This window comes from Archocentrus centrarchus, chromosome 14, assembly GCF_007364275.1.
Source record: "Archocentrus centrarchus isolate MPI-CPG fArcCen1 chromosome 14, fArcCen1, whole genome shotgun sequence".
In the NCBI taxonomy this organism is placed as follows: Eukaryota; Metazoa; Chordata; class Actinopteri; order Cichliformes; family Cichlidae; genus Archocentrus; species Archocentrus centrarchus.
In genome coordinates, this window is record NC_044359.1 from 3,999,838 (window position 1) to 4,025,143 (window position 25,306).

At 43.8% G+C, this 25,306-nt stretch overlaps 1 protein-coding gene and 3 non-coding genes across 4 annotated transcripts; all 4 read right to left on the bottom strand.

Annotated features, from left to right (window-relative positions):
• Positions 1-1,633: 1,633 nt before the first annotated feature.
• LOC115792446 (complement C1q tumor necrosis factor-related protein 3-like) lies at positions 1,634-3,945 on the bottom strand. Its single transcript, XM_030746982.1, has 3 exons — positions 3,706-3,945; positions 2,149-2,280; positions 1,634-2,069 (listed from the first exon to the last, which is right to left on the bottom strand). The coding sequence occupies exons 1-3, from the start codon at positions 3,896-3,898 to the stop codon at positions 1,792-1,794; spliced, it is 603 nt and encodes a 200-aa protein (XP_030602842.1). The 5' UTR covers positions 3,899-3,945; the 3' UTR covers positions 1,634-1,791.
• Positions 3,946-21,417: 17,472 nt separating this feature from the next.
• Positions 21,418-21,489, bottom strand: trnad-guc (transfer RNA aspartic acid (anticodon GUC)). Its single transcript has one exon. It is a non-coding gene; the product is annotated as a tRNA-Asp (tRNA).
• Positions 21,490-23,482: 1,993 nt separating this feature from the next.
• trnad-guc (transfer RNA aspartic acid (anticodon GUC)) lies at positions 23,483-23,560 on the bottom strand. The gene has a single exon. It is a non-coding gene; the product is annotated as a tRNA-Asp (tRNA).
• Positions 23,561-23,793: 233 nt separating this feature from the next.
• Positions 23,794-23,866, bottom strand: trnav-aac (transfer RNA valine (anticodon AAC)). Its single transcript has one exon. It is a non-coding gene; the product is annotated as a tRNA-Val (tRNA).
• Between the last annotated feature and the right edge of the window lie 1,440 nt (positions 23,867-25,306).

Genomic DNA, 25,306 nt, shown 5'->3' on the forward strand with positions numbered 1-25,306 from the left:
TAGACTTTCTGACAAGAGATTTGAGAAACTTCTGTTAATGAGATACAACAACTGGTTTAGTCACCCCACTCCACTGTTTCACTCATAATCTGCAAATACAACATAAGATTAGACCAAAGTGTCAAAAGTAGACATGATGTCAGCCTGGTATTATACACCATACACAATGTTTTGTTCTGTAAAAAACACTCCTTGTTGCTCTAATGCTGTGAACAACAGATTCAAAGTTAAGTTTTGCCATTACAGTGTTAACAGTTAAATATGTCAGGTCAAGAGAAACTGTCTTTATTTTATTTATTATTAAAATATGTATTTTCTTTTTCAGGAAATAGTTTTTAAGTTCAAGTTTAAATGTCATGAAATACATTGTTGAAGTTACTGTTAAAAATGCACTTCCAATAAAGTGAGTACTGGAAAAACTGGTTGTCATTTTAATGCTGAGGCGGCGTGAGGTGTTGTTGGCAGCTGCGGAATGTAACTAAAAAAGTAACTTGTAATCTAACTTAGTTACTTTTAAAATTAAGTAATCAGTAAAGTAACTAAGTTACTTTTTAAAGGAGTAGTCAGTAGTCAGTAATCGGATTACTTTTTCAAGGTAACTATACCATCACTGCACACAACACACACACAGGTGGTGTACAGTGAGCTCTTCAGATGAATCTGAAAATAAGTTTTTTCCACTTCTTCATGCAGTTTTTGTTTATTGTTTCCTTCCTGCTGCTGTATGAGGTGTTTATGTAACGGCAGAGGTGGTTATTGTTCGTTCATGGTTCACCACTAGATGTAGCTGTGGTGCTGTTAAGCTATGGAGAACGTTTATATATCACTTTTTTTTTGAGTGCTTTGTTTTCTATTTTCAACATTTTCACTGCATTTATAAGAGCAAAGGATTAGTAATATTTGATATTTGGTAGTAAAAGTGGTAGTAAAACGGCAATCTTGAAAAGTTTAAAGTGACATCACTTCCGGTTCAAAAGGGCTCGGTAGACAGTTGATACAAGCAAACCCGATATGGAGCTAATTAAGAACAGCTAAGATGGAAAATAAGTGTTTCCAAGTCCACCGGTTTGTCCACTTGCAGGCCAAAGTGGTATGTTTATTCTGTGTTTTGTAAATCGTATATTTTGTATAAGCCGTGACAAGTAAGGTGTGTTTATCAGTTCTACGGTGTACTTGTGGTGTAAAAGAGAAGCAAACTGAAGATGCAAGACCACAGTAAACATCAGTTAAAGGAACTCTCGTGTCTCCCGTGTTTGTGAACAAGCCAGCATAGTTCATTGAGCTCATAATGTAACTGATGGTGAGCTCGTCACAGCCCTGATCCCAGTTCAGCTTCACTGTAGACGAGCTTTGAAAAGCAGCTCCTTGTTCTCAACACCAGGTGTGACTTTACCTGTGATAGTAACTCCCAGCATGTGCAGCCTTTGATCTCTGCTCCATGTATGAAACACATGAAGAAATCAACACTGTTCCTTCAATGATGCTTTTATTTTGAAACTAAAGACAGGATAAAATGTGAATTTAAAGAAATCCACCGAGTAAGTTTACAGTCAGTTATCTGACAATAGTCATTACTAATGGAGGAGCAGCTCTTTATACAGACCCGACTCAAAGAAAGGACACAGAGAATCACTGAGCACTGAACTGGATTTATTTAAATCACAGATAACAAGAAGAAGTCGATTATCTGAGTCAGTAGAATCAGAGGTTCCAGCAGGTGATTTACTTCCTGTTTGACTTCTAAAAATGACTAAGCTCCACCCACAGGAAGTCTTGGAGCTGTCACACCTCTCACATGGTGAAAATCAGATGACCGCTGAAGGTGGTGTGATGATTTTGATTGTCATGTATCCTTGAATTAGCCCACAGTCGTACAGACACCTGATCTCCAGCCTCTAGAAGCAGTGAGGCTGCATTAGAGGCACTCACAGCACCAGAGCTTGGATGTTCATATGCCACATAAATGTGGTCTCCATTCCTGAACAACACAGCACCTGTCTCAGTGTTTCCAAACCCATATACTTTCCACTCAAAGTGGTAGACTCCTCTCACTGGTGCAGTGAAAATACCTGTGGGACATTTGTTTTAGTCATGTTAAATCAGCTGTTAGAACATCTGGAACATCAGACTGACATTCAGAGTTGTTACCTGTGCCAGAGTTGTAGGCATTTCCAATGTTTGTGACAACATGTTTGAAGATCAGAGTGACCTGTGTGTTAAAGGGTCCAGTACCTCCATCACCTTGATCCAGCAGAGAGGCTGAGAAAGCCACCTGTTTGACTGAGACAGAGAGAAATGTCAGAAGTGACCATGACAAAAACATGAATCTCCAGTGAAAGCAATGATTGACAGTTGAAAGCATTTCATTGTGACAGAAGAAATCAAACTCTGTGACTCTGTGACTGGAAAATGAAATTTGATTGAATATTTTTGTGAAATCCCTTTTTTTTTTTTTTGCGTGGTCGTTCTCATTTCCAAATATATGTGACTTGGATGTGATCTGTGTGTGAACACCAGAGGAACCTGAAAGTGTGCCGCATGCGCAGTAGAGGACACAATAACGTCACATGTAGCGAGCGTGCTCAATGTTTGCTGAAGTCACACGTTTTCCTTCCCGCGTCCGCGTAACAGGATGCAGAATAGTGACATTTGTCGAGTATCAATGACGTGCAGGTCGGATAAATGCGACCTGGCCGTACACACTCAGGTCACATTTGAAAAGATCAGATACATATCGGATTTAGGACCACATATCCAAGTGTCCTGGGTCGCATTTGAAAAAAAATCGGATCTTTTGTTCAGACTGGCATAAAAAGATCGGATACAGGTCACAAGAGGGCAACAAAAATCAGAACTGGCAGTGTGAACATAGCCTTTGACACTCAGACCATTCTTGTTAACTTGGGGCAATAATGAGAGCATGGGCTCTACTCGGGAGAAACTCGCAGTTTCAGCACCAAAAAATAAACCACTAAAAACTCACAAAGTGTTCTAAGCTGGCTTTTATTGGTGTCTTTGAATGTTTTCCGGAAAGCATTTTGAGCTTTACTCTCAGGCCCCATTTAACGTTTCGGTGTCATTTTGAAGCGTTTCAGCCTTCCATTTACACAGTAGCGTTTCAGAAACGATCTCCGTTTACACGGTGACGCGTGAAATGATGAAAACGATGTAGTTCCCATGCCAGGCCACAAGTTGGCGTTGTTTATTGTTTTGGTTTTTTTTGCAAAGCTTGTTTACGCAAGACGCGCATGCGTGGAGGGACACAGTACACTGAAAAAAAGACCTCGTTGGATCTACACAATTCAATAGTGAACACTGGTTGCACACAGTGTTTTTGTGTTGGCAGTAATGCACTGTGTTATGTTAATGTAACACAAATCAGATATGTTAACCGAACAAAAATATTTTGTGTTTTTCCAAAATAATTGTAATGTGTTTGAATAAAGCAAATTCAGCTCTGCAATCATGTTCCTCCAATGCAATCAGAATCAGAATCAGAATCAGAATACTTTATTGATTATTACTTTATTGCAATTTGGTCACTTTACTTTAACATAACCCAATTTCTTTCACCCAACACAATTTGATCATTTAGATCTAACATTCAAATTGTATTTTCATATTTATGTTACTTTTTTCTCTGTAACACAACAGTGGGTCATATAAAGGTTTCCTGTTCTCTCACTACCTGACATAATACTGTACCTTGATTCTCTTTTTCCAGGTTTGCAATCTTCACTTTCTGTTCAGCCAATGAGGCGGTCAGCTCTCTCAGCACAGCATGGATGTCCTGTTGGTTTGAAATCTGCTGGTCAAGAGCTTTACTATCTGCCGCTGTCTGATTTGTGGGAACACAGCAGACCAGAAGCAACAGCGAGAAAAACACAATGATCTCCATCCTGGCAGTGAAAACTCAACAGTATCTGCATCCTCTGCAAACCTGAGTGAGTTTTATATGTACAGTGAAAGGGGAGGTAACTGTATCACTGGTCTCAGTAACACTATGATAGCAAAAGTAATTCTAGTAAATAAATGACTAAGGTCATTGGTTACAAGGAGAACAAGTAACTATCAATGATTGTCTGACGGTAAAACAGGTCAACACGTGTTCATTGCAAATCAGAGCAGTGTATCTCTTTAAGATCATAATAGAAAAAGTCCCCCAGACCATATCTTTACATTTCTACAGAGGAGGTATAAGGTACCAGCTTCTGTCAAATACATGTCAAGATCTTATCAGTAATAGATAAAGATCTATAGCATAGATAAGATAACAAATTTTCATGTAGATGACGTCATATTTTTAATTGAATGTAGATTATAAATTGATAATGTTGTATAAAGGGGTATATGGAAATGGATGTCAGGGTTGGTGCTTATGTGTCACTAGAGGGGTGAAAGTATATATATATATATATTTTTTATTTTTGGGGGGGGGGGGGGGGGGGGGTTCTTTTTATTCGTAATTAAATATAATAAATAAAAAGCCACAGCACTCGTCATTTAATTTTTGTGAGACATTACAGCGTGTATTTTTTCTTTTTTTTCTTTTCATTTTATGTTTCATTCAACTATGACCGAAACGTTTTGCTGTGGACCACATTGGAAATCTTTACTTAATTTTATTTGTATATGTTTAATTCCTTCTAAAGAAATAAATGAAATCAAGATTCATTTTATCCGATTTTCACAAAGAAGACAGCACCAGGACATCGTCAGTGAGCCTACTAAGACCTTTGATTACCACCAAGAATGTGAGCAAAACTAGGTCAGACAGAAAGGTCAGTAAGCATGAACTTTCACCCCTCCTCCCTTCCTCTCTCCCCACCTCTCTCTCCTCCTACCTCCTCCTCCTCCTTCTCCTCCTCCTATCCTAAACATCAGATTAGCCTCAGTCAGGGTTTTGTTTAATTCCTCTGAGAAAAAGAACAATTAAAAAATAAAAAAAAATGAAAGTAAATGAAAAAAACTGAAATTGATTTTGATGTTTCACATTTGATTGTGTCATGTAGTGTGGGGCACTGGTCTTGGTCTCGACTCGGTCTTGGACCCTAAAAGTCTTGGTCTTGTCTCGGTCTCGGGTTAGGTGGTCTTGACAACAACGCTGCCTGAAACATTGTACCAGATACTAACGGAAACGCCTTCAAACCGCGGCGAGTCGAGTCGACCGGCACTGAGTAAACGCGGCTAAACTGTGGGGTGGGCCCCACTGGTGGGGTGCAGGGTCATGGCAGGAGGGGCGCGAACAACCTGGGACAAAAGTCGTGGATCAAATGTTGAACACGTGATTAATTCTCATGGCGGAACAAGGAAAGGTTAGCAGGTACACTAGCACAGTGACTAATGAAAGTCTCCGTCACCGTCTGCTGTGTACATAAAGCCGTCGTCTCGCCGCTTTGCCACTGACCTTTGTGTGGGGCGTGAAATGAATTCATCCAGTGAAGTTGAGCATGATGGGAGAAGTCTGAGAACCAGTGATTTGGAGAGTCTTTAGAACAACCACACTCTGAACCAAATGATACATCACCCATCTCACTCATTCCTGTTTATAATAACTTTATACCTCAATAAAATTGAAAAAGATGATATAAACAGTCATAAATGGTAAATGGATGGTAAAATAATCTGTTTAGATTACACCATCATATTTACCTTTTCTGTGATATTGAGCATTTTAACCCTGGTGTCTGAGTATTGACTCACTTTTGTTTATCAAATTTGAGGAAAGAACCAAAGTACAGTTCTACAACACACTGACCCCAGGTGACCTGTGATTACTGGGAATACACACACACACTTGTGGGAAATTGTGTGTTCTGTACACACATGATTCCCATCACGCCTACACACACACACGTACACATACGCACACATCTGTTTGTATTTTATTTCATCACATTTCTGGACCTTCGACAAACTGATGGTTGAACTGTTCTTTCTGTCACAACCACAAATCAGTCGATACTTAATAGAAAAACAATTAATGGAAAAGATTCTCAGAAAAACTGAAATCAATAAGATTTGTTAACATACTATGTAACAAACTCTGTGCCAGAGCTGACAGGCTGAAGAAAAAGAAAAGAGAAAAGAAAGAAAAGAAAAGGGGAGAAAGAAAGAGAGCGAAAAAAGGAGAATAGAGAGAAAATAGAAAAAAAAAAAAAGGGAAAGAGCACAATTAAATAAACCAAATAGTTCATCACTTTTTAAACATAAAAATACTAACAATACTTGCAAAATAAATTTGTGTGGGTAAAACAAAACTAACGAAGCATGGTTACACAAACCAACAATTTTGTTGTGTTGTGATTACGTGGGTGTTTCTGTCTGTGTCATGGTATGTACTTACCAATGAGGGCAGAACGCCACAGTCCGCCCGTCAGAAGTTAGAGGTGGGTGGAGAAAGCCCCAGGAAACCCAGGCCACCAGCAACCCATCAAGAGCCATGAAGACCTGCGCCCACTCATTCCAAAGACAACCGCCCACCCACCCCAGCTGACGGGAGAGGGAAGTCCCAGATGGAGCCCCTCCAGTCGAGGAGCAAGGGCCCCCGAGAACCCGAGGCGACAAGAAGCCAGCCCCCCCCCAGAGGCCAGCCCCCTGCGCAGGCTGGCGGCAGAGTCCCAGGCACCCTAGAACTACCCAACACCCCACAGGGGGTTAACACCCAAGCCAGAACATCCAGCCCCACCCAGGAACCCCAAGGCACCCACAACCCAGGGGGGCGGGGTGCGAGGAGGACCAGCGAGGAGCGGCAGGGAGGCAAAGCACAAGGCCCAGACTCAGGTCCAGCCATACATACAAACACGCACACACACGCGCATGCATACACACATACACCTATATGCACAGATACACACATACGCACACACTCACCTATCCAAATACAATGTGACAAATACACAAAGACACACATTCATCCGAAGATGCGGTGAGTGGAAACCCCCCCAGGGATAACAGCAACCCCAAGATGCTGCCAGCCTGGTACCTGAAGAACCAGGTACCAGGTTTCGCAAATGGAATCATGATCCAAATGCATTGTGGTACCAAACATATTTGCTTCTAGAAGAAGCGCTCTATAAGTTCTCTATAGGATACTTTTGTTAATGTTTGTCATTTCTTTTATTTATTCATTCATTTTGATCATTGTCCACAAAATATGACTGTCAGGTCTGACAGGCAGGAAGGAAAGAGTTTGAGGAAGAGAGAGAGGGAAAAAAGAAGGGAAGAAAAAAGAAGAAATAAGGTGACAGACCTAGGTATACATATATACACATATACATACACATGCATGTATGCCTACACACACACACATATGCAGGCACACATATACACGCGCACACACACAGTTCTGTTGTGTTCTGTTTTAATCTATGTGTGTGTGTGTCTCTGTCATGAAACATACTCAGTAATGAGGGTGAGAAGCCGCAACAATGCCACCCCGGGATCTAGAAGTAAACGGGGAAAGACCCAGGGACATCCACAGCCCACCTGGAGGTCAGGAGACCTGCGGCCACACATCTCGATGACATCCACACGCACACCCCAGAGCAGGAAGGAGGGAGACCCTAGGCGGAGCTCCCACGGCCAAAGGGCAAGAGCCGGCCACATACCCTGGGACGCACAGGGGCCCACATCCCAGGGGAGATAGCAACGATCAGTGGGGAGCATGTGACCTTTGGCTTTCATGGATGTCACTTCCTGTAGCTTGGTGCTGTTCCCTTCAGTCCTAGAGGTCCTGCTGAGGAGATCTGAGTCAGTGTGAGTGCTCCTGTTCAGTGTTTAAATGCAGGAAAAGTGCTAAAAAGTCTTTTGGATATTTTTAATGTTAAGTGTTATGTTTTTGTTGAGTAAAGACCTTTATTAGAGTGTATTTATTTGCTGATTATAAACTCCACTGCAAAGGTGTGCAGGTGGAAGCCGCTCACATGAAGCTGCTGTACTGAATTCATTTTTATTTGAAACGGTTCTTCTGAGAGAATAAACCCACCTCAGCAGGAAAATCAGCTCCTCTCCTTCCTCCAACCACAAAGCAGTTTATGGAAACAGGAAGTTTCACTTCAGACCTGCTACATGAGCTTCTCTAAACTTTCCGCAAAACAAATGTCACTATTGAAATCCTGAGGACCAGCACATGACCAGCACTGGCTGCTCTTTTGCATTTGAGTCAGAAATCAAATGGCTGGTGTCAGAGAAGATGATACAGGACAGGACCTGAGGCTCACTGTGACATGTTGTAAGGCTAATGCTAAAGCAACGGCCTCCTTTTCAATAGCACTCAGTGAGGCTGCAGGACTCATTCTGTATACACTGTAGCAGCATCCAGAGCTCCGCTGTGCACCTCTGGCTTCAATGGAGAGTAAAATATGAAGCACAGATCACGACAGAGGAGACCTTTGGTGCTGCACGTGATGTATTTAGGAGCTGGGAAATCTGGTGTTTTCTTTGAAGGCTTTATGACATAATAAACTGTGTCCAGCAAACATGTCTGTGTTTATGAATATGAAAGACACAAAATCTGATTTAATTTGTCAGGTTTCATTTAAACTTGCAGGATAATTTGGGATTATCACGGACTAGAAAAGTCTGACACAACTCTCAACACAACAAAGTAGTTTATATACAACACAAAATCACTACTCATTTAACCCCTTAACTGGCAGCAAAAAAATCACCTGACAAAAACTACATAACGCCTTCTGGTCATTATTGGCTCTGAACAACCCATTTCATAGCCTATTAATCGGCTGCGTCTGGTCCGCGGGCCGAATGAAGTGCATTTATATGGCAGGCTAGACCCGCCCATTTTGACTGACACCTCATTCGGCCAATCATGTTAAGAAATGGGTTTCCCAGAGCCAATAATACTCAGAGGGCGTCACGTAGCTTTGTCAGGTGATTTGGTGCAGCCAGTTACATGATTGGCCGAATGACGTGTCAATAAAAATGGGAGGGTCTAGCCTGCCATATAAAAGGGACTACAAACGGCCCGTCACCGGGCCCTTGCCAGTTAAGGGGCTACAGCTTTTATGGCAAATTTTCAGAGTCAGAAGAATTTATTGTCATTATATGTCAAACATACAACGAAATTAAGAACACCCATCCAAGAAAGGACAAAAAAAAATCAAACAAACAAGGGAGATAAGTGTCTGCGGCCTTGCAGATGGAAACATAGCAAACACAATGGGGTAAGTGAGGAGAAAAAAGGCATCTCATACTTTGTCCTGTACAGAGCAATATATCAGGTTAAAAAAGACCTTCTCTGAAGAGTGGCAACATGGGAGCCTCAAAACAACTCTCAAAACAAAGATTGTCCAACATCATGGTTTAGGGGAAGGATCCAAAAAGCTCTGTCAGAGATTTCAGCTGTCAGTTTCCACTGTGAGGAACATAGTGAGGAAATGGAAGAGCAGAGGCACAGTTCTAGTTAAGGCCCGAAGTGGCAGGCCAAGAAAAACCTCAGATAGGCAGAGGCGAAGGATGGTGAGAACAGTCACAGTCAACCCACAGAGCAGCTCCAAAGACCTACAACATCATCTTGCTGCAGATGGTGTCACTGTGCATCATTCAACTATTCAGCGCACTTTGCACAAGGCTGTATGGGAGAGTAATGCAGAAGAAGCCTTTTCTGCACACACACCACAAACAGAGTGTCTGAGGTCTGCTAAAGCACATTTGGAGAAGCCAGCTTCATTTTGGAATAAGGTGCTGTGGACTGATGAAACTAAGATTGAGTTATTTGGACATAACAAGGGGCGGTATGCACGGCAGAAAAAGAACACAGCATTCCAAGACAGACACTTGGTACCCACAGTAACATTTGGTGGTGGTCCCATCATGCTGTGGGGCTGTGGGGCCAGTGCAGGTACTGGGAATCTTGTTAAAGTTGAGGGTCGCATGGATTCCAGTCAATATCAGCAGATTCTTGAGAACAATGTTCAAGAATCAGTGACAAAGTTGAAGTTGCGCCGGGGCTGGATACTTCAACAAGACAACGACCCTAAACACTGCTCAGAATCTACTGAGGCGTTCATGCAGAGGAACAAGTACAATGTTCTGGAACGGCCATCTCAGTCCCAGACCTGAATATTATCGAACATCTGTGGTGGGATTTAAAGCTGTCCATGCTCGGAAACCATCAATCCTGACTGAACTGGAGATGTTTTGGAAAGAAGAATGGTCCAGCCATCAAGGCGTTGCCGATTTTAAAAAAGATGGAAACATTACAAACACAATGGGGTAAGTGAGGAGAAAAAAAGCATTTCATACTTTGCCCCGTACCAGGGCAATATATGAGGTTAAAAAAAACCTCTGCATAGTATAGTGTGAGCACATATACTGCATGGGAGCACTAGGGTGGGGAGGGTCGGCGGTGAAGGGAGCCAGCGGAAGCGAGTGGGTTCGGGTTACTGTGGAGCTGACCCAGCTCCCCCCTCAGCTAACAGTTCCTGATAAGAGGCGCAATGTTCATCAGCAGCTTGGTCTGGGGATATCAGTTCACAGAGGTCAGAAGGGTGGTGTGGGGGGAGTAGAGCATCTGTTTACAAAACTTCCAGGAGAACAAAATGAGATTGCCGGCTGTTCAAGGCCATCGGGAAGCCAAATTACAGATAATCATAATTGTTTTGGTACAGGCTGTCACTGATTAATTTGCTGACTGCCTTACAGTCTGAATGGTGAATGTCCAATCATCCGAATTTTCTTGGTTCCTCCCTCACCAAGCTGATTCAGCTCCAGATATACTGAGTCTGAGTTTGAGTTTGTACTGCTCTGCATCCCCTCACAGGCAGCCTTACCAAGGCCCGAACGGCTCAGCAGACTTCCCGAATTTCACGATAAGCCAGGTATCCCCAAGTCCAATCAGGAGAAATCCTGGTACCAATAAGCCAAATATATATGCGTCCTCCACATCCTCAATCGACAGTACAGCCAGGCACATTATCTTCCCCCAGGAATCTATAAAGTTGCCAGCCGGGTATGTCGGTTGGACAAGAGGAAAGAGGGTTCTCCTTTCCCCTATCTCCTCGTGGTGAAAATTTGATCAAATAGCGTTGAGAGACCAACTGACCAGATCCATAAATTTAATTTCCAGTTCGGAAAATGTGTGAAGAGAGGCTCTAAAGCATAGCAAAGCAGCAAGCAGGGTAGATAAGGAAGGCTGGGGAGAGCAAAAAAAAGGCGTCCATCTCCACTGAGAGCAAGAGAGAAGATTTTGGTGGATCATAAACCCTGAAATATCCTGGTTTCTCCATTTCCTGTATCTTCTCTCTTTGCCATCTTTTTTAGTCTTGGATTTCGTCTCCTCCGTGAATCGCCACCTTATCGTGGTGGAGGGGTTTGTGTGTCCCAGTGATCCCAGGAGCTGTTGCCCGGGGGCTTGTCCCCCTGGTAGGGTCTCCCATGGCAAATTGGTCCTGGGTGAGGGTCCAGACAAAGAGCGGTTCAGAAGACCCCTATGTCTATAAAAGCAAGGGAACAGTTTACCCTGCCCAGGATAGGGTTACCGGGGCCCCCCCCTGGAGCCAGGCCTGGGGAGGGAGCTTGAGGGAGAGCGTCTGGTGGCCGGGCATTAGCCCGTGGTGCTCGGCCGGGCGCAGCCCAAAGAGGTTACATGGGCCCGCCCTCCTGTAGGCCCACCACCCGCAGGAGGTGCCATAGGGGTCGGGTGCAGTGTGTGTCGGGCGGTGGCCGAGGGCGGAGGCCCTGGCGGACCGATACCCGGCTATCAAGACTGGCTATTGGGACATGGAATGTCACCTCTCTGGTGGGGAAGGAGCCTGAGCTAGTGCGTGAGGTTGAGAGATACCAGCTAGATATAGTTGGGCTCACCTCAACGCATGGCCTGGGCTCTGGAACCAGTCTCCTGGAGAGGGGCTGGACTCTGTTCCAGTCTGCAGTTGCCCTCGGTGAGAGGCGGCGAGCTGGGGTGGGTATTCTTGTATCCCCCCAGCTTGCTGCCTGTACGTCGGAGTTTTCACCGGTGGACGAGAGGGTAGTTTCCCTGCGCCTTCGGGCCGGGGAACGGGTCCTGACTGTTGTTTGTGCTTATGCGCCGAATGACAGTTCAGAGTACCCACCCTTTTTGGAGTCACTGGGCGGGGTGCTGGAGAGTGCTCCATCTGGTGACCCCATAGTCTTGCTGGGAGACTTCAACGCTCACGTGGGCAATGACAGTGAGACCTGGAGGGGCGTGATTGGGAGGAACGGCCTGCCCGATCTGAACCCGAATGGTGTTTTGTTATTGGACTTCTGTGCAAACCACAGTTTGTCCATAACACACACCATGTTCGAACATAAGGATGTCCATAAGTGCACATGGCACCAGGACACCCTAGGTCGCAGGTCGATGATCGATTTTGTAATCGTATCATCAGATCTGCGGCCGTATGTTTTGGACACTCGGGTGAAGAGAGGAGCTGAGCTGTCAACTGATCACCACCTGGTGGTGAGTTGGATCAGGTGGCGGGGGAAGATGCTGGACAGACCTGGCACACCTAAACGTATTGTGAGGGTGTGCTGGGAACGCCTGGCAGAAGCCCCAGTCCGGGAGATCTTCAACTCCCACCTCCGGCAGAACTTCGACAGCATTCCGAGGGAGGCTGAGGACATTGAGTCCGAATGGACCATGTTCCGCACCTCCATTGTTGAGGCTGCTGCTCAGAGCTGTGGCTGCAAGGTGGTTGGTGCCTGTCGTGGTGGTAACCCCCGAACCAGATGGTGGTCACCGGAGGTGAAGGGAGCCATCAAGCTGAAGAAAGAGTCCTATCGGGCTTGGTTAGCCTGTGGGAATCCGGAGCAGCTGACAGGTATCGACAGGCCAAGCGGAACGCAGCTCGGGCTGTGGCCGACGCAAAAACTCGGGTGTGGGAGGAGTTCGGTGAGGCTATGGAACAAGACTTTTGGACGGCATCGAAGCGATTCTGGCAAACCGTCAGGCGACTCAGGAGGGGAAAGCAGTGCTCCACTCACACGGTTTATAGTGCGGGTGGGGTGCTGCTGACCTCAACTGAGGCTATAGTCGGGCGATGGAAGGAATACTTCGAGGACCTCCTGAATCCCACTGACACGCCTTCTGTAGTGGAAGCAGAGTCTGGGGACGAGGGGGATGACCTGGCCATCACTGGGGGTGAGGTCACTGAGGCAGTTAAACAACTCCTTGGTGGCAAGGCCCCTGGGGTGGACGAGATTCGCCCTGAGTTCCTGAAGGCTCTGGATGTTGCAGGGCTGTCTTGGTTGACACGCCTCTGCAATATCGCGTGGAGATCTGGGGCAGTGCCACTGGATTGGCAGACTGGGGTCGTGGTCCCCATCTTTAAGAAGGGAGACCGGAGGGTGTGCTCCAACTTTCGAGGGCTCACACTCCTCAGCCTCCCGGGTAAGGTCTATGCCAGGGTGCTGGAAAGGAGGGTCCGTCTGTTTGTCGAACCTCAGATCCAGAAGGAACAATGCGGTTTTCGCCCTGGTCGCGGAACGCTGGACCAGCTCTTTATCCTCTCAAGGATATTCGAGTGCGCATGGGAGTTTGCCCAACCAGTCTACATGTGCTTTGTGGACTTGGAGAAGGCATTCGACTGTGTCCCTCGGGGTATCCTCTGGGAGGTCCTGCGGGAGTATGGAGTGTCTGGCCCATTGTTGCGGGCCATTCAGTCTTTGTACAACCGCAGTGAGAGCTTGGTCCGTATAGCCGGTAATAAGTCGGATTCATTTCCTGTGGGTGTTGGACTCCGCCAGGGCTGCCCTTTGTCACTGATTCTGTTCATAACTTTTATGGACAGAATTTCTAGGCGTAGCCAGGTGGCGGAAGGCTCATCTCTTCTTTTTGCAGATGATGCGGTCCTGTTGGCTTCATCAGGGGGTGGCCTCCAGCTCGCAGTGGAACGGTTCGCAGCCGAGTGTGAAGCGGCCGGCATGAGAATCAGCACCTCTAAGTCTGAGGCCATGGTCCTCAGCCGGAAAAGGGTGGAGTACCCTCTCCGGCTCAGGAACGAGTTCTTGCCCCAAGTGGAGGAGTTCAAGTATCTCGGGGTCTTGTTCACGAGTGATGGGAGAAGGGAGCGGGAGATCGACAGACGGATCGGGGCTGCTTCTGCAGTAATGCGGACGCTGCACCGGTCTGTCGTGGTGAAGAGGGAGCTTAGTGTAAAAGCGAAGCTCTCGATTTACTGGTCGATCTACGTTCCTACCCTCACCTATGGTCACGAGCTTTGGGTAGTGACCGAAAGAATAAGATCGCGAATACAAGCGGCAGAAATGAGTTTCCTTCGAAGGGTGGCTGGTCTCTCCCTTAGAGATAAGGTGAGGAGTGCGGCCATCCAGGAGGGGCTCAGAGTAGAGCCACTGCTCCTCCACATCGAAAGGAGCCAGTTGAGGTGGCTCGGGCATCTGATTAGGATGCCTCCTGGCCGCCTCTTGGGTGAGGTGTTCCGGGCATGTCCCACCGGGAGGAGGCCCCGCGGCAGACCCAGGACACGCTGGAGAGATTATATCTCTCGGCTGGCCTGGGAACGTCTTGGGGTCCCCCCGGATGAGCTAAAGGAGGTGGCTGGGGAGAGGGAAGCCTGGGCTTCTCTGCTTAGGCTCCTGCCCCCGCGACCCGGCTCCGGATAAGCGGAAGAAAATGGATGGATGGATGGATGGATTTCGTCTTTTTGTCTCTTCATATTTTAGTATCAGTTCATTGGCCTTTCATCACTTCCTGTTTTATTTTGTTTTCTGATGTGTTGGTTTTTACTTCCTGTCTTTGTTTGTGTTTGCCCCGCCCTCCTTAGTTTCACCTGTTGTTTTCACCTTTTATGGATTCCTGTTTTCTCTTTGGATTTTGGTTTCTTGGGAATTCCTTCCTGTTTCCTCAGATTTCCTGTTTGTTGCTGACACCTGCCTGTGTGTCCTGGATGTGGATCTTCTCTCCTGAACATTCATGTCAAATATATTATTTTAAACCACTGACAAGTTCAAGACTCCAAACTAAACCGGTAAAGTGCTGCTGGATTTTGCTGGTACTCTGGTAAGAAGATGGTGGAGCTGTTGTGATGTCACAGCTTCTACCATCTTCAGAGGGATCAGCGTACAAACAGGCAGCAGTGTAGCTCGTTTCTCAGTTAAAAATAACTAAAATCAATAATATAAAGGGTCAGACATCAACAAGAAGAGCCTATTGAGAACCTATAGAGCTCATCTTGAAAGAGATCACAGTTCTGCTTGCAAGATCTGCCAGACATGACAGGCTTTAAAAAAAAAGTCACACAAAGAAAAGAAAGAACCCCAAAAATATACACACAGAAAATAAATATATATGCATCTGTAAACAACAATAAAGGATGGATTTTTGGTTAAAAAAAATGAAATGAAAAATGAATACTCCTCTTATGCTCTTAATTAAGCAAACATTTGAACCTGCAGTGTGGGTAAAGAGGAGACCTTTCAGATGTTAGAACCTGTTTGTAGCAGTCACCTATACCACATGGTCACATGACCTTTGAAAGTTTAATCAAAATTAATTACCAGAATTATCAGAAAACTGATAAAACCTTTAGGAACCAAAGCTTGTTTCTGTTCCTCTGTGTCAGACATTAAACTGATGAAACTGTGATATAACCCATCATATTGTTTTCAACAGAAGAACAAACGTGTCTTTAGAAAAACAGTCTGAAAAAAGTAAACCATCACTGACCAGAGGAGATGGATTACGTCACCAACCTTCCCCCGCTTGATAGTGTGGAGTGAAGTCAAAACTGGTTTCACCCAAAACCACTGATTTTAATGACTCACGCCTCTTTTCACGCCTTCAGTGAACTGAACTCTGTGTGGTTAAATGGACAGTGATGTGGGGTGGTAGCGCTGAGTGTGTGTGTGCGTTGGTGTGTGTATCGGGGCTAGATTTTTCTGTTAATTTATTATTGTGTATTGTATTTTATTAATCATATTTTTATTATTTATCGTCTGAGGCACCTAGAAAAGGAATGCATTTTAAATTTCGTTGGGCAACTTGTGTGTACAATGACAAAGATTCTGATCCTGATCTGATCCTTTGCGCATGTGATTATGCACATGAAGAGTAGAGGGTGACAACCACCTCCAGAGGCCTACACCCACTGGGGTTTAAATACCTGGGTCTCTCCACCATTTGGTTTTAGAAGTGAAGAAGCCTTTTGGATGAGAAGTGAAACGTCTTTGGGAAACAAAAAGAAGTCCACTCGCCCTTTTTTCAAGCTCCAGAGGCTACTAAGACCTGAATGACTGAGAACCTACAGACATCTGAAAGAAATATATTCTGGCTTTAGATTGTGAAAATAAATTGTTCTGTGTTTGTAACAGAGCTTAAATGTTTTTCAGCTTCTGTACTTAAGAAGTTACGAGGGATCATAAATGCTGGAGACTTCCTGACAGTTTTCATAGCGTGAAGGTAAATTTAGCATCATGTATGTTTCAGTTATTGTAAATAAAAACTGGTTCTGAGGGGAAATGATGTTTCACACAACACACACACAGGTGGTGTACAGTGAGCTCTTCAGATGAATCTGAAAATAAGTTTTTTCCACTTCTTCATGCAGTTTTTGTTTATTGTTTCCTTCCTGCTGCTGTATGAGGTGTTTATGTAACGGCAGGGGTGGTTATTGTTCGTTCATGGTTCACCACTAGATGTAGCTGTGGTGCTGTTAAGCTATGGAGAACGTTTATATATCACTTTTTTTTTCGAGTGCTTTGTTTTCTATTTTCAACATTTTCACGGCATTTATAAGAGCAAAGGATTAGTACTATTTGATATTTGGTAGTAAAAGTGGTAGTAAAACGGCAATCTTGAAAAGTTTAAAGTGACATCACTTCTGGTTCAAAAGGGCTCAGTAGACAGTTGATACAAGCAAACCCGATATGGAGCTAATTAAGAACAGCTAAGATGGAAAATAAGTGTTTCCAAGTCCACCGGTTTGTCCACTTGCAGGCCAAAGTGGTATGTTTATTCTGTGTTTTGTAAATCGTATATTTTGTATAAGCCGTGACAAGTAAGGTGTGTTTATCAGTTCTACGGTGTACTTGTGGTGTAAAAGAGAAGCAAACTGAAGATGCGAGTCCACAGTAAACATCAGTTAAAGGAACTCTCGTGTCTCCCGTGTTTGTGAACAAGCCAGCATAGTTCATTGAGCTCATAATGTAACTGATGGTGAGCCTCGTCACAGCCCTGATCCCAGTTCAGCTTCACTGTAGACGAGCTTTGAAAAGCAGCTCCTTGTTCTCAACACCAGGTGTGACTTTACCCACTCGATCCTTATTCTTAAATGCCAACTTCATTTTATTGATGCGGTTTTTCACTTCCTTAGTGATGTATGATTTATTGTTTGGAAAGTGAATAATTTCCTTGTTTGGGATCACATTATCCACACAAAATTTTATATAGTCTGTCATTGTGCCTGTGGCCTCGTTTAAGTCTAAGCTGTGGAATAAGTTCCAGTCTGTACATAGAAAACATTAATGGACTGGATTTACTACACAAAAAATGTAACAAGAATTTCTTAAGACAATATTAACAAAACAAGTGCATCCGGGCCTGATAAGAAGGAAATTCATGGAAAATTATCAAAAGAAAGATCAAATAAAATTGACATAAAAATGTATAAAATTTGCTCTCCCACCAAAATATAAAGAAATACATTTAAAACCCTACATAATAGCTATGTGTCAAACGAGTTTATAAGACAGAGATATAAAATTGACTGTGATAACTGTTATATATGTAACAAACCCCAAACAACAGAACACCTATTTTTTTTTTCTGTCAACCTGTAAAAATGTTATGGAAATCTCTCCATAATCTCCTGACCATTAAATCTATAAACATAGACCCCTTATCCTCTCATATTATTTTATATGGATATATTTCTAAGAATAAAAGAGTTGAATATCTTGTAAACAACATTATAATTATTATAAAATTCTATATACATAAATGCAAATATGGCAAATCTGTACCTTTATGGTCTATATTTAAACAGGAACTCCTTTTTTTGAATCTTTCTTTGGACAAAGTCGATAAACCTCAAGTAAACCTGTCACCTCTGTTAATTTAGCCCACTCTAATTTATTTATGCATGAATGCCCTCTCTTAATTTATTTTCTATTTTGTTTTATTTATTTATTTTATTGTATTTGATATTGTTTCTATTTTATTTTCCTTATGCTTTAAGTGACTTTATTGGCTAAGTATTGTTCTACTTGTCAAATCCACATAGGTTATATATTGTATATTGTTATCGGGCAGCAGGATTATGTACATGAATTTTTTGTACATGTTTTGTGTTCTTTGAGATTGCTGTCTGTTATTGATTTGATTTTAAAAAAAATAAGAGACTGCAGTTCAGGTCATTTCCTCTTACTCTCTCCCTGCTTTCCAACAAATGAAATCATTGTTGGTGGTCATGTTTCCTCTGTGAATGAACTAAAGATGTTCTAACACAGTAGCGCCACCTTGTGGACACATTAAGAGCAAATTTTGAGTAAAATATTTTCAGCTGTCCAGTGAGTAAGCAGAGTTTGTGAGTTTATATCTCCAGGTAGAGAGATAACACAACCACAAACACAGACTCTGAATGATGTTAGAATTGTTGGATCAGCACAGAAAATAGTGTTTAAGTAAATGTTGAAATCTTTTGATTGAAGTGTTTGCCATGAAGAGGAGCTGTGAGCTGTTTCATTATAAAAACACACTCCAGTCACTTCCTGATGCTGAGATAAAAAGAGACGTTTTTTGGCTCCAATATCTGATATTACGATTAAATGTTATACAAATATATTTCTGCAGCAATGATCAGAGCCATGATGATTTCCACACAGTACCTTGGGACTGCAGCTGGTCAGTCTCAGTCATCTGTCGCTCTGCTTCTTTCAGCTTTGCTGCCTGCTCTGAAATAAAGGCAAAATAAACTTTTTATTTCTCTGCACCATCAATTTATCTCAACACCAATATTTTTGTAATAAAAATATTAATTTTAACAAGCAAACACATAACCATGAAGTGACATTGAAATCTCTGTAACACAACAGTGGGTCCTATGAAGGTTTCCTGTTTCTTCTCTCCCTGCCTCACATAATACTGCACCTTGATTCTCCTGCTTTAAGATCCTGATCTCCACCTTCTGTTCAGCCAGTGAGGCGGTCAGCTGTCTCAGCACAGCATGGATGTCCTGTAAACAGGGCTGCTGTGCTGCAATCTGCTGACCGGAGAGTTCCTTTTCTGCCTCTGTCTGATCTGCTGAGACAGAGCAGACCAGAAGCAACAGTGAGAAAAACATGCTGATCTCCATCCTGTCAGTGAAACCTCAACAGTATCTGCATCCTCTGCAAACCTGAGTGAGTTTTATATGCACTGTGAAAGGAGAGGTAACTGTATCACTGGTCTCAGTAGCATTATAGTCGCGTTTCCATTAGTACCTGCTCAGTGCAGGTTGCCTCGACTCGGCACAACTCGCCACGGTCGGAGTCGATATGGCAACATGGGCAGTAGTCTCTTTACATAATTTGTATGAAGACACAACACAACAATGGATGAGATAGAGCTAAGCTAACATAGCTAATGCCAGTTTAATATCATCATCATGCATAAGTCCCCCGTACACTGTTTTAATCTCAGTGTACTTCAAAAGTGCTGCTGTTCACAGACTTCAGGCAACAATTAGAGTAATAATACCACAGTAATACCCTGTGTTGGTTGTGAAGCGCAGTTTCTCAGCTTTCAGAAACCTTTTGAATTTTTCCAATAGGACAAACGGTCACGTAATTACAGTAATTCAAAGTTCCTTTGATCAGCCACCTCAGCCAGCTGTTCACAGCTTGTAGGGCAGTATAGGGTTATAATATGTATGCTATGTGTGCGTCTCTTGCTGCAAAACTACTGCTGCAAACCGTCTGTCTCTGCATTCAACCGATGCTTTGTGTGCCTCCATTTTCTTGCTGTCAGGTTTTAAAAATGGCAGGCTTGATTCTGGTGAAGGAGTCGCCCTCATGACTCCGCTAGCAACGACACTCCCTGACCAATCAATGGCATGCTGTTCTTCTGCACCACATTTTAGGATCACCTCGAATCGCTTGGAACCCCCGGTTGAGTAAGTACGAAAAAATGGGCACACCTTTATACTGCGGCGTGTCGAGTCGGCCAGCGCTGAGTAGATACTTAGGGAAATGCAGCTTATGGTAACTGAGAGCAAAAGTAATTCTAGTAAATTAATGGCTAAAGTGATCTTTGTGACTTCAAAATAGGCTACAAGGAGAACAACAAGTAACTATCAATGACTGTCTGACAGTAAAACAGGTCAACACGTATTCACTGCACCTAAAAGCAGTTTAAATGATCTTCATGAAATGTATTTCATTAATTCAGAAGAAACGTAATTAACCTGGAAACACAAATTATTAATAAATAAAAGTCCTCTGTACATATAGGAATACTTATTATTCATCATTGATGATAAATTAATTACAAAAATGAGCAAAGTCTAACCAGATACTCACTCTGGATGGCATTAACTTGGCCTCCAGTAATACTGAGAGGAATCGTGGAGACATTATCAGTCATTATCTAAAAGCTCCCTGAAAAGTCTTCAGCTGATCCAAAATGCTGCAGCTGGAGTACTGACAGGGACTAGAAAGAGAGAGCATATAGATAGATAGATAGATGGATAGATACTTTATGATCCCACAAGGGAAATTATTGTGTAACAGCAGCGAGAAAAATACAATCTACAGTAACTAAACATCAAAGTGAGAGTGCCAACGATGAGTACTAAACCATACATATAGAAAAGAAATAGATAAAAAAATACAAACATAAAAAACATACGTACAAGAGAGTAGTGCAAACCGCATTGATAAATAATATAATGTGTAATATAAACACATGACTTTCGCGATGTCATTGTAATGTTGTATATGAACAAAGGTGAAAAATCAGACTGTTCGAACTATTGGGGGATCACTTTACTCTCCATTGCAGGTAAAATCCTAGCAAGGATCCTCCTAAACAGATTGGTCTCATCCATCGCCAAAGAAAGTCAACTAGAAACCAGTGTGGCTCCAGGGTAAACAGGGGCACAACTGACATGGTGTTCATCATTAGGCAGTTTAAGGAAAAGTGTCGCGAGCAGAACAAGGGCCTGTACGTGACCTTCGTGGATTTGAAGCCTTCGACACCGTGAGCAGGCAGGGACTCTGGCAAATCATGGAACGTCTAGGCTGCCCCCCAGAATTCCTGTGGATGATCATGCAGTTCCACGAGGGACGGGAAAGGTGAGCAACAATGGTGACCTCTCCAAGCCCTTTCCCATCCTGAAATAAAAGCCACCCTTGACTAAGGTTCAAAGAACGTTCTCCTGTCCACTCTCGAGACCTGAACAAAGAAATGGAGCCATATGATTGGCCAAGGAAAAAAGATGCCTCCCCGTCGGGGAATCGAACCCCGGTCTCCCGCGTGACAGGCGGGGATACTCACCACTATACTAACGAGGAGTGCGGTGACCTCCGTGCAGTACCCAGCTGAGCCACAACATAGGACGGTGGCGCTGCAGGGTGCTGCTCATACTTCTCTAAGGGGTCTGTCCCGTGTTAGCCGGGAAACAGAAGGTCGCTGGTTCGAGACCAGCGGGGCGCAAGCATAAAAACTAACTCTAAACAGAGTGAGGTGCTAACACAAAAACAAAAGGATTGATTCAGGCTGAAGAAGCTGACCATCTTCACTTTCTGCACTGATCCTGCTGCAGTAACCAGTTACCTACAAACTAGATGAAGACTGCTGCTAACCAAAATGATATAAAACTCACTATTTTTAGCTGCATGATTTCAGAGTGTTAATGTAGACTAATGTAGGAATATTCATGATATATGCCACATATATATCTTATGTACATTTACTTCCTTGAGAAATTTGTTTTTGATTGGAAGATAAACATAACTGACTAAAAATACCGAAGCTTCTAATGTTCCGTGTCATCATGAACTTTGTGTCCCGACTGTACAATGAACCACACCGATGAAGACTACACAATGATAGAAACGGACACTTTGAGGTCACCCTGTTGTTGAAATTTTCTGTTTTCCACATTCTGTTTTCTAAATGATGTAACCAAGACTGATAAGCTGTGACTACATGAAACTGTAAGCTGAATTAGAAAGTGCCATCTCACATGGCACGGCATGCAGTCTGACCCAGATATCTGTAAACTGTTTGAAATGGTTTTATTAAATGTAATAATTGCACTACTTATTCTTGTTTTGTGTCATTCCTGTTCGATAAACGAACACGCAGAAACCTAAAGGCTTAAGCAGCACACACACTTATTATTTAAATTCCTTCAATTGGTGACGCCCGACGTGATCGAACAGGAATGTTTTTGATTTTCAGATGTTTTTATTTGTGTTTCTTGAGTTTCTTGGGAATAAGGAGTGAATCTGGCCACCGATAATCGCCGCTTCGAGGTTCCTCGTGACAGTGCTGACTTCCAGATGCTATCAGTGACCAGGAGATCTCCACCTAAAGGTTGGCAGAGACCTTTTCTAAATATCTGCATATTGAATTGTATCAAATTATAATGGTCACTGGTGGTAAGGCAGGTGGGAGGTGTAATTCGAGCCATTTCACACAGGTGTAAGAGTTTTTTTTAAAAAAGAGAGAGTTTAAGAGAAAAAAGTTGAAAAGAAAAAGAGTTTAAAAGAGTAAAGAAAAATATATGATCAACGGTCCAAATTAATGCCCTTTTCAGGGGGTTTTCACGTTTAGAGGGCCTTTGGTTTTTCTGAAATCTAAAGCAGAACATTTGTCTTTTACTTATATCCTTTGGAAAGTTGAGCGGCGTAAACAGTGACGCGTCTGTTCACGGCTCCCGGGAGAAAAGTTGATAGCGTAAACACTGGTGGTCTTTGCGGTTCTTTTCACGAACCTTGATCTCAGAAATCCATAAAAGCAACTAAAACCCTTTAAACGCCTCAAAAGATAAGACATAAAGAATAAAAAGAATAAAGACAATAAAGAAAAAGTAAAAGAATACAGAGAAATGACGCGAATCGACGTAACACCGGTGTGTTAGCTAAGCACCGTAAAACAACTAACTCACAAAGTCCGGAAAAAAGCAGCACGTTAGCTCAGCGAGCCACGCGCGAGTCTGAAACAATGTATTTGTAACAGGTTTTTACGTTAAAATAAAGCAAAGAAAGGATGAAAGAATCGTTACCAGTCAGCTCCGGTGTTACGTCGAGTCGCGTTTCCCCATCAGATACGGTTTCCCCAGCGTCTTTGCGCCGCCCACGCGGCAAAAATCGCGCGTGCTTGTTCAGCGCTCGTTTAGATGTTGGGGAAACGCGACTCGACGTAACACCTGGCTCTCTGTCGGTGGGAGGGTCAAAGAAGACACGGGAACATATCCGGTCCTCCCATTGGATGCAAAAAGTCTGCTCCTCGAAATTGGAGGAAATAGAGCGATATGATTGGCCAAGAATAAAAAGATGCCTCCCCGTCGGGGAATCGAACCCCGGTCTCCGGCCCCCGCGTGACAGGCGGGGATACTCACCACTATACTAACGAGGAACGGCTGATCACCTTGGGCGTCTCGTACGCTGTTTAATTCGGGTTGAGGTTAAGAGAATAAAGTGCGTCAGTGGTTCTAACCAAGTAAACTCATACTCAGAAAAAGTTTACAGTCTATAACAAGACAAAACGAGTTTCATATAATCCCGGACACGTCACGCGGTGCCGTATTAATAGAACGAAGTACAGTTGTACGTCTGTGGTCACCAGAGGTCAGTTCGAGGTTAAAGGAATGTTTCCGCCCGGTTTCGAACCGGGGACCTTTCGCGTGTTAGGCGAACGTGATAACCACTACACTACGGAAACGCTGACAACGAAGAAAACCGAGGACTGTCAGGTGACAGGACGTGAGGCAATCCGTACACAGAGATCCATGGATTGAGTCCAGGTGATGCTTCAAACTGCTGCTTCAGTCTTTTGGAGACAGAAGCTGCAATCAGCATCGGTGTTATGGACCTCAGAGGTCCAGTAAAGTCACAGGGCTGGACTGGGACACAAAAATCGGCCCTGGCATTTTTGACTTAGACCGGCCACAACTATGTCTTAAAGCATTTGGCACGATCTTTCTCTTATTCAATGTGGGCATACCTTTTGCTAATAATACTTTTTTACACTTAGTTTACTAATGCTTAAATTACAAAGCTTTTACTTATCATTTAGCTTTTTAAAAATCTGTTATTTCACTTGTTTGAGTGCTTTTTAGAACATGTTTAACCAGCACAGAGGCTACAAATTCAAACTACTGTGCAGCCTTTCAGCACACCTTTAACCTAATTATCTAAAATGCTGTGATGCAGCCTAAAATGGACACATGCTGCTCAGCCAACACTTCTGGCCTTGACCGTTTGCTATTTTATCAGATTAAGGTGCCATGACCACTAGACCACTGCTACTGCTAGGTGCCACTAGACCACTGCTACAGCACGATAAGCGGGGCTTATCACGCAGTGCCCCGCGCTGCACTCGGCCTCTCTGACCACGACATGATCCACCTGATCCCCGCGTACAGACAGAGGCTGAAGCTCTCAAAACCTGTGGTGAGGACAACAAAGCAGTGGACCCGTGAGGCTGTGGAGGAGCTCCGCACATGCTTCGAAACTACAGACTGGGACTCAATGAGGGCTGCCTGTGACAGTCTGGATGACTACACGGACACTGTAACCTCGTATATCCACTTCTGCGAGGACAGCATTGTGCCATCACGCACCAGGGTGTGTTATAACAGTGACAAACCCTGGTTTACTCCCAAACTGAAGCAGCTGTGGATAGAGAAGAGGGAGGCTTTTAAAAGTGGGGACAAAGACTGCTACAAAGAGGCCAAGTACAGGTTTAGCAAGGAAGTGGCCACTGCTAGATCACATCACTCTGAGAATATACAGCAGCAGATCTCAGAGAACGACGCGGCCTCTGTATGGAAAGGTTTTAGGCAGATTACCAACTACAAGCCTAAAACCCCCCACTCCACAGACGACCTACAAACTGCAAATAGACTGAACGAGTTCTATTGTCGTTTTGATGGTCAGTTCAGCAGCCTTCACACCTCCACCAGTCCCAACTACAATACAGCCAACACAAATATTCACCCCCCAACCTCCCCCACTCCCCACACCTCAGAGAAGCCCACATCATCAAGGACTCCCACCCCAGAGTCCCCCTCCTCCCCCACCCCCACAGTCTTTTGTATTCAGGAGGACCAGGTGCTAAAGCAGTTCAGGAGTGTCAAAGCTCGCAAAGCTCCAGGTCCAG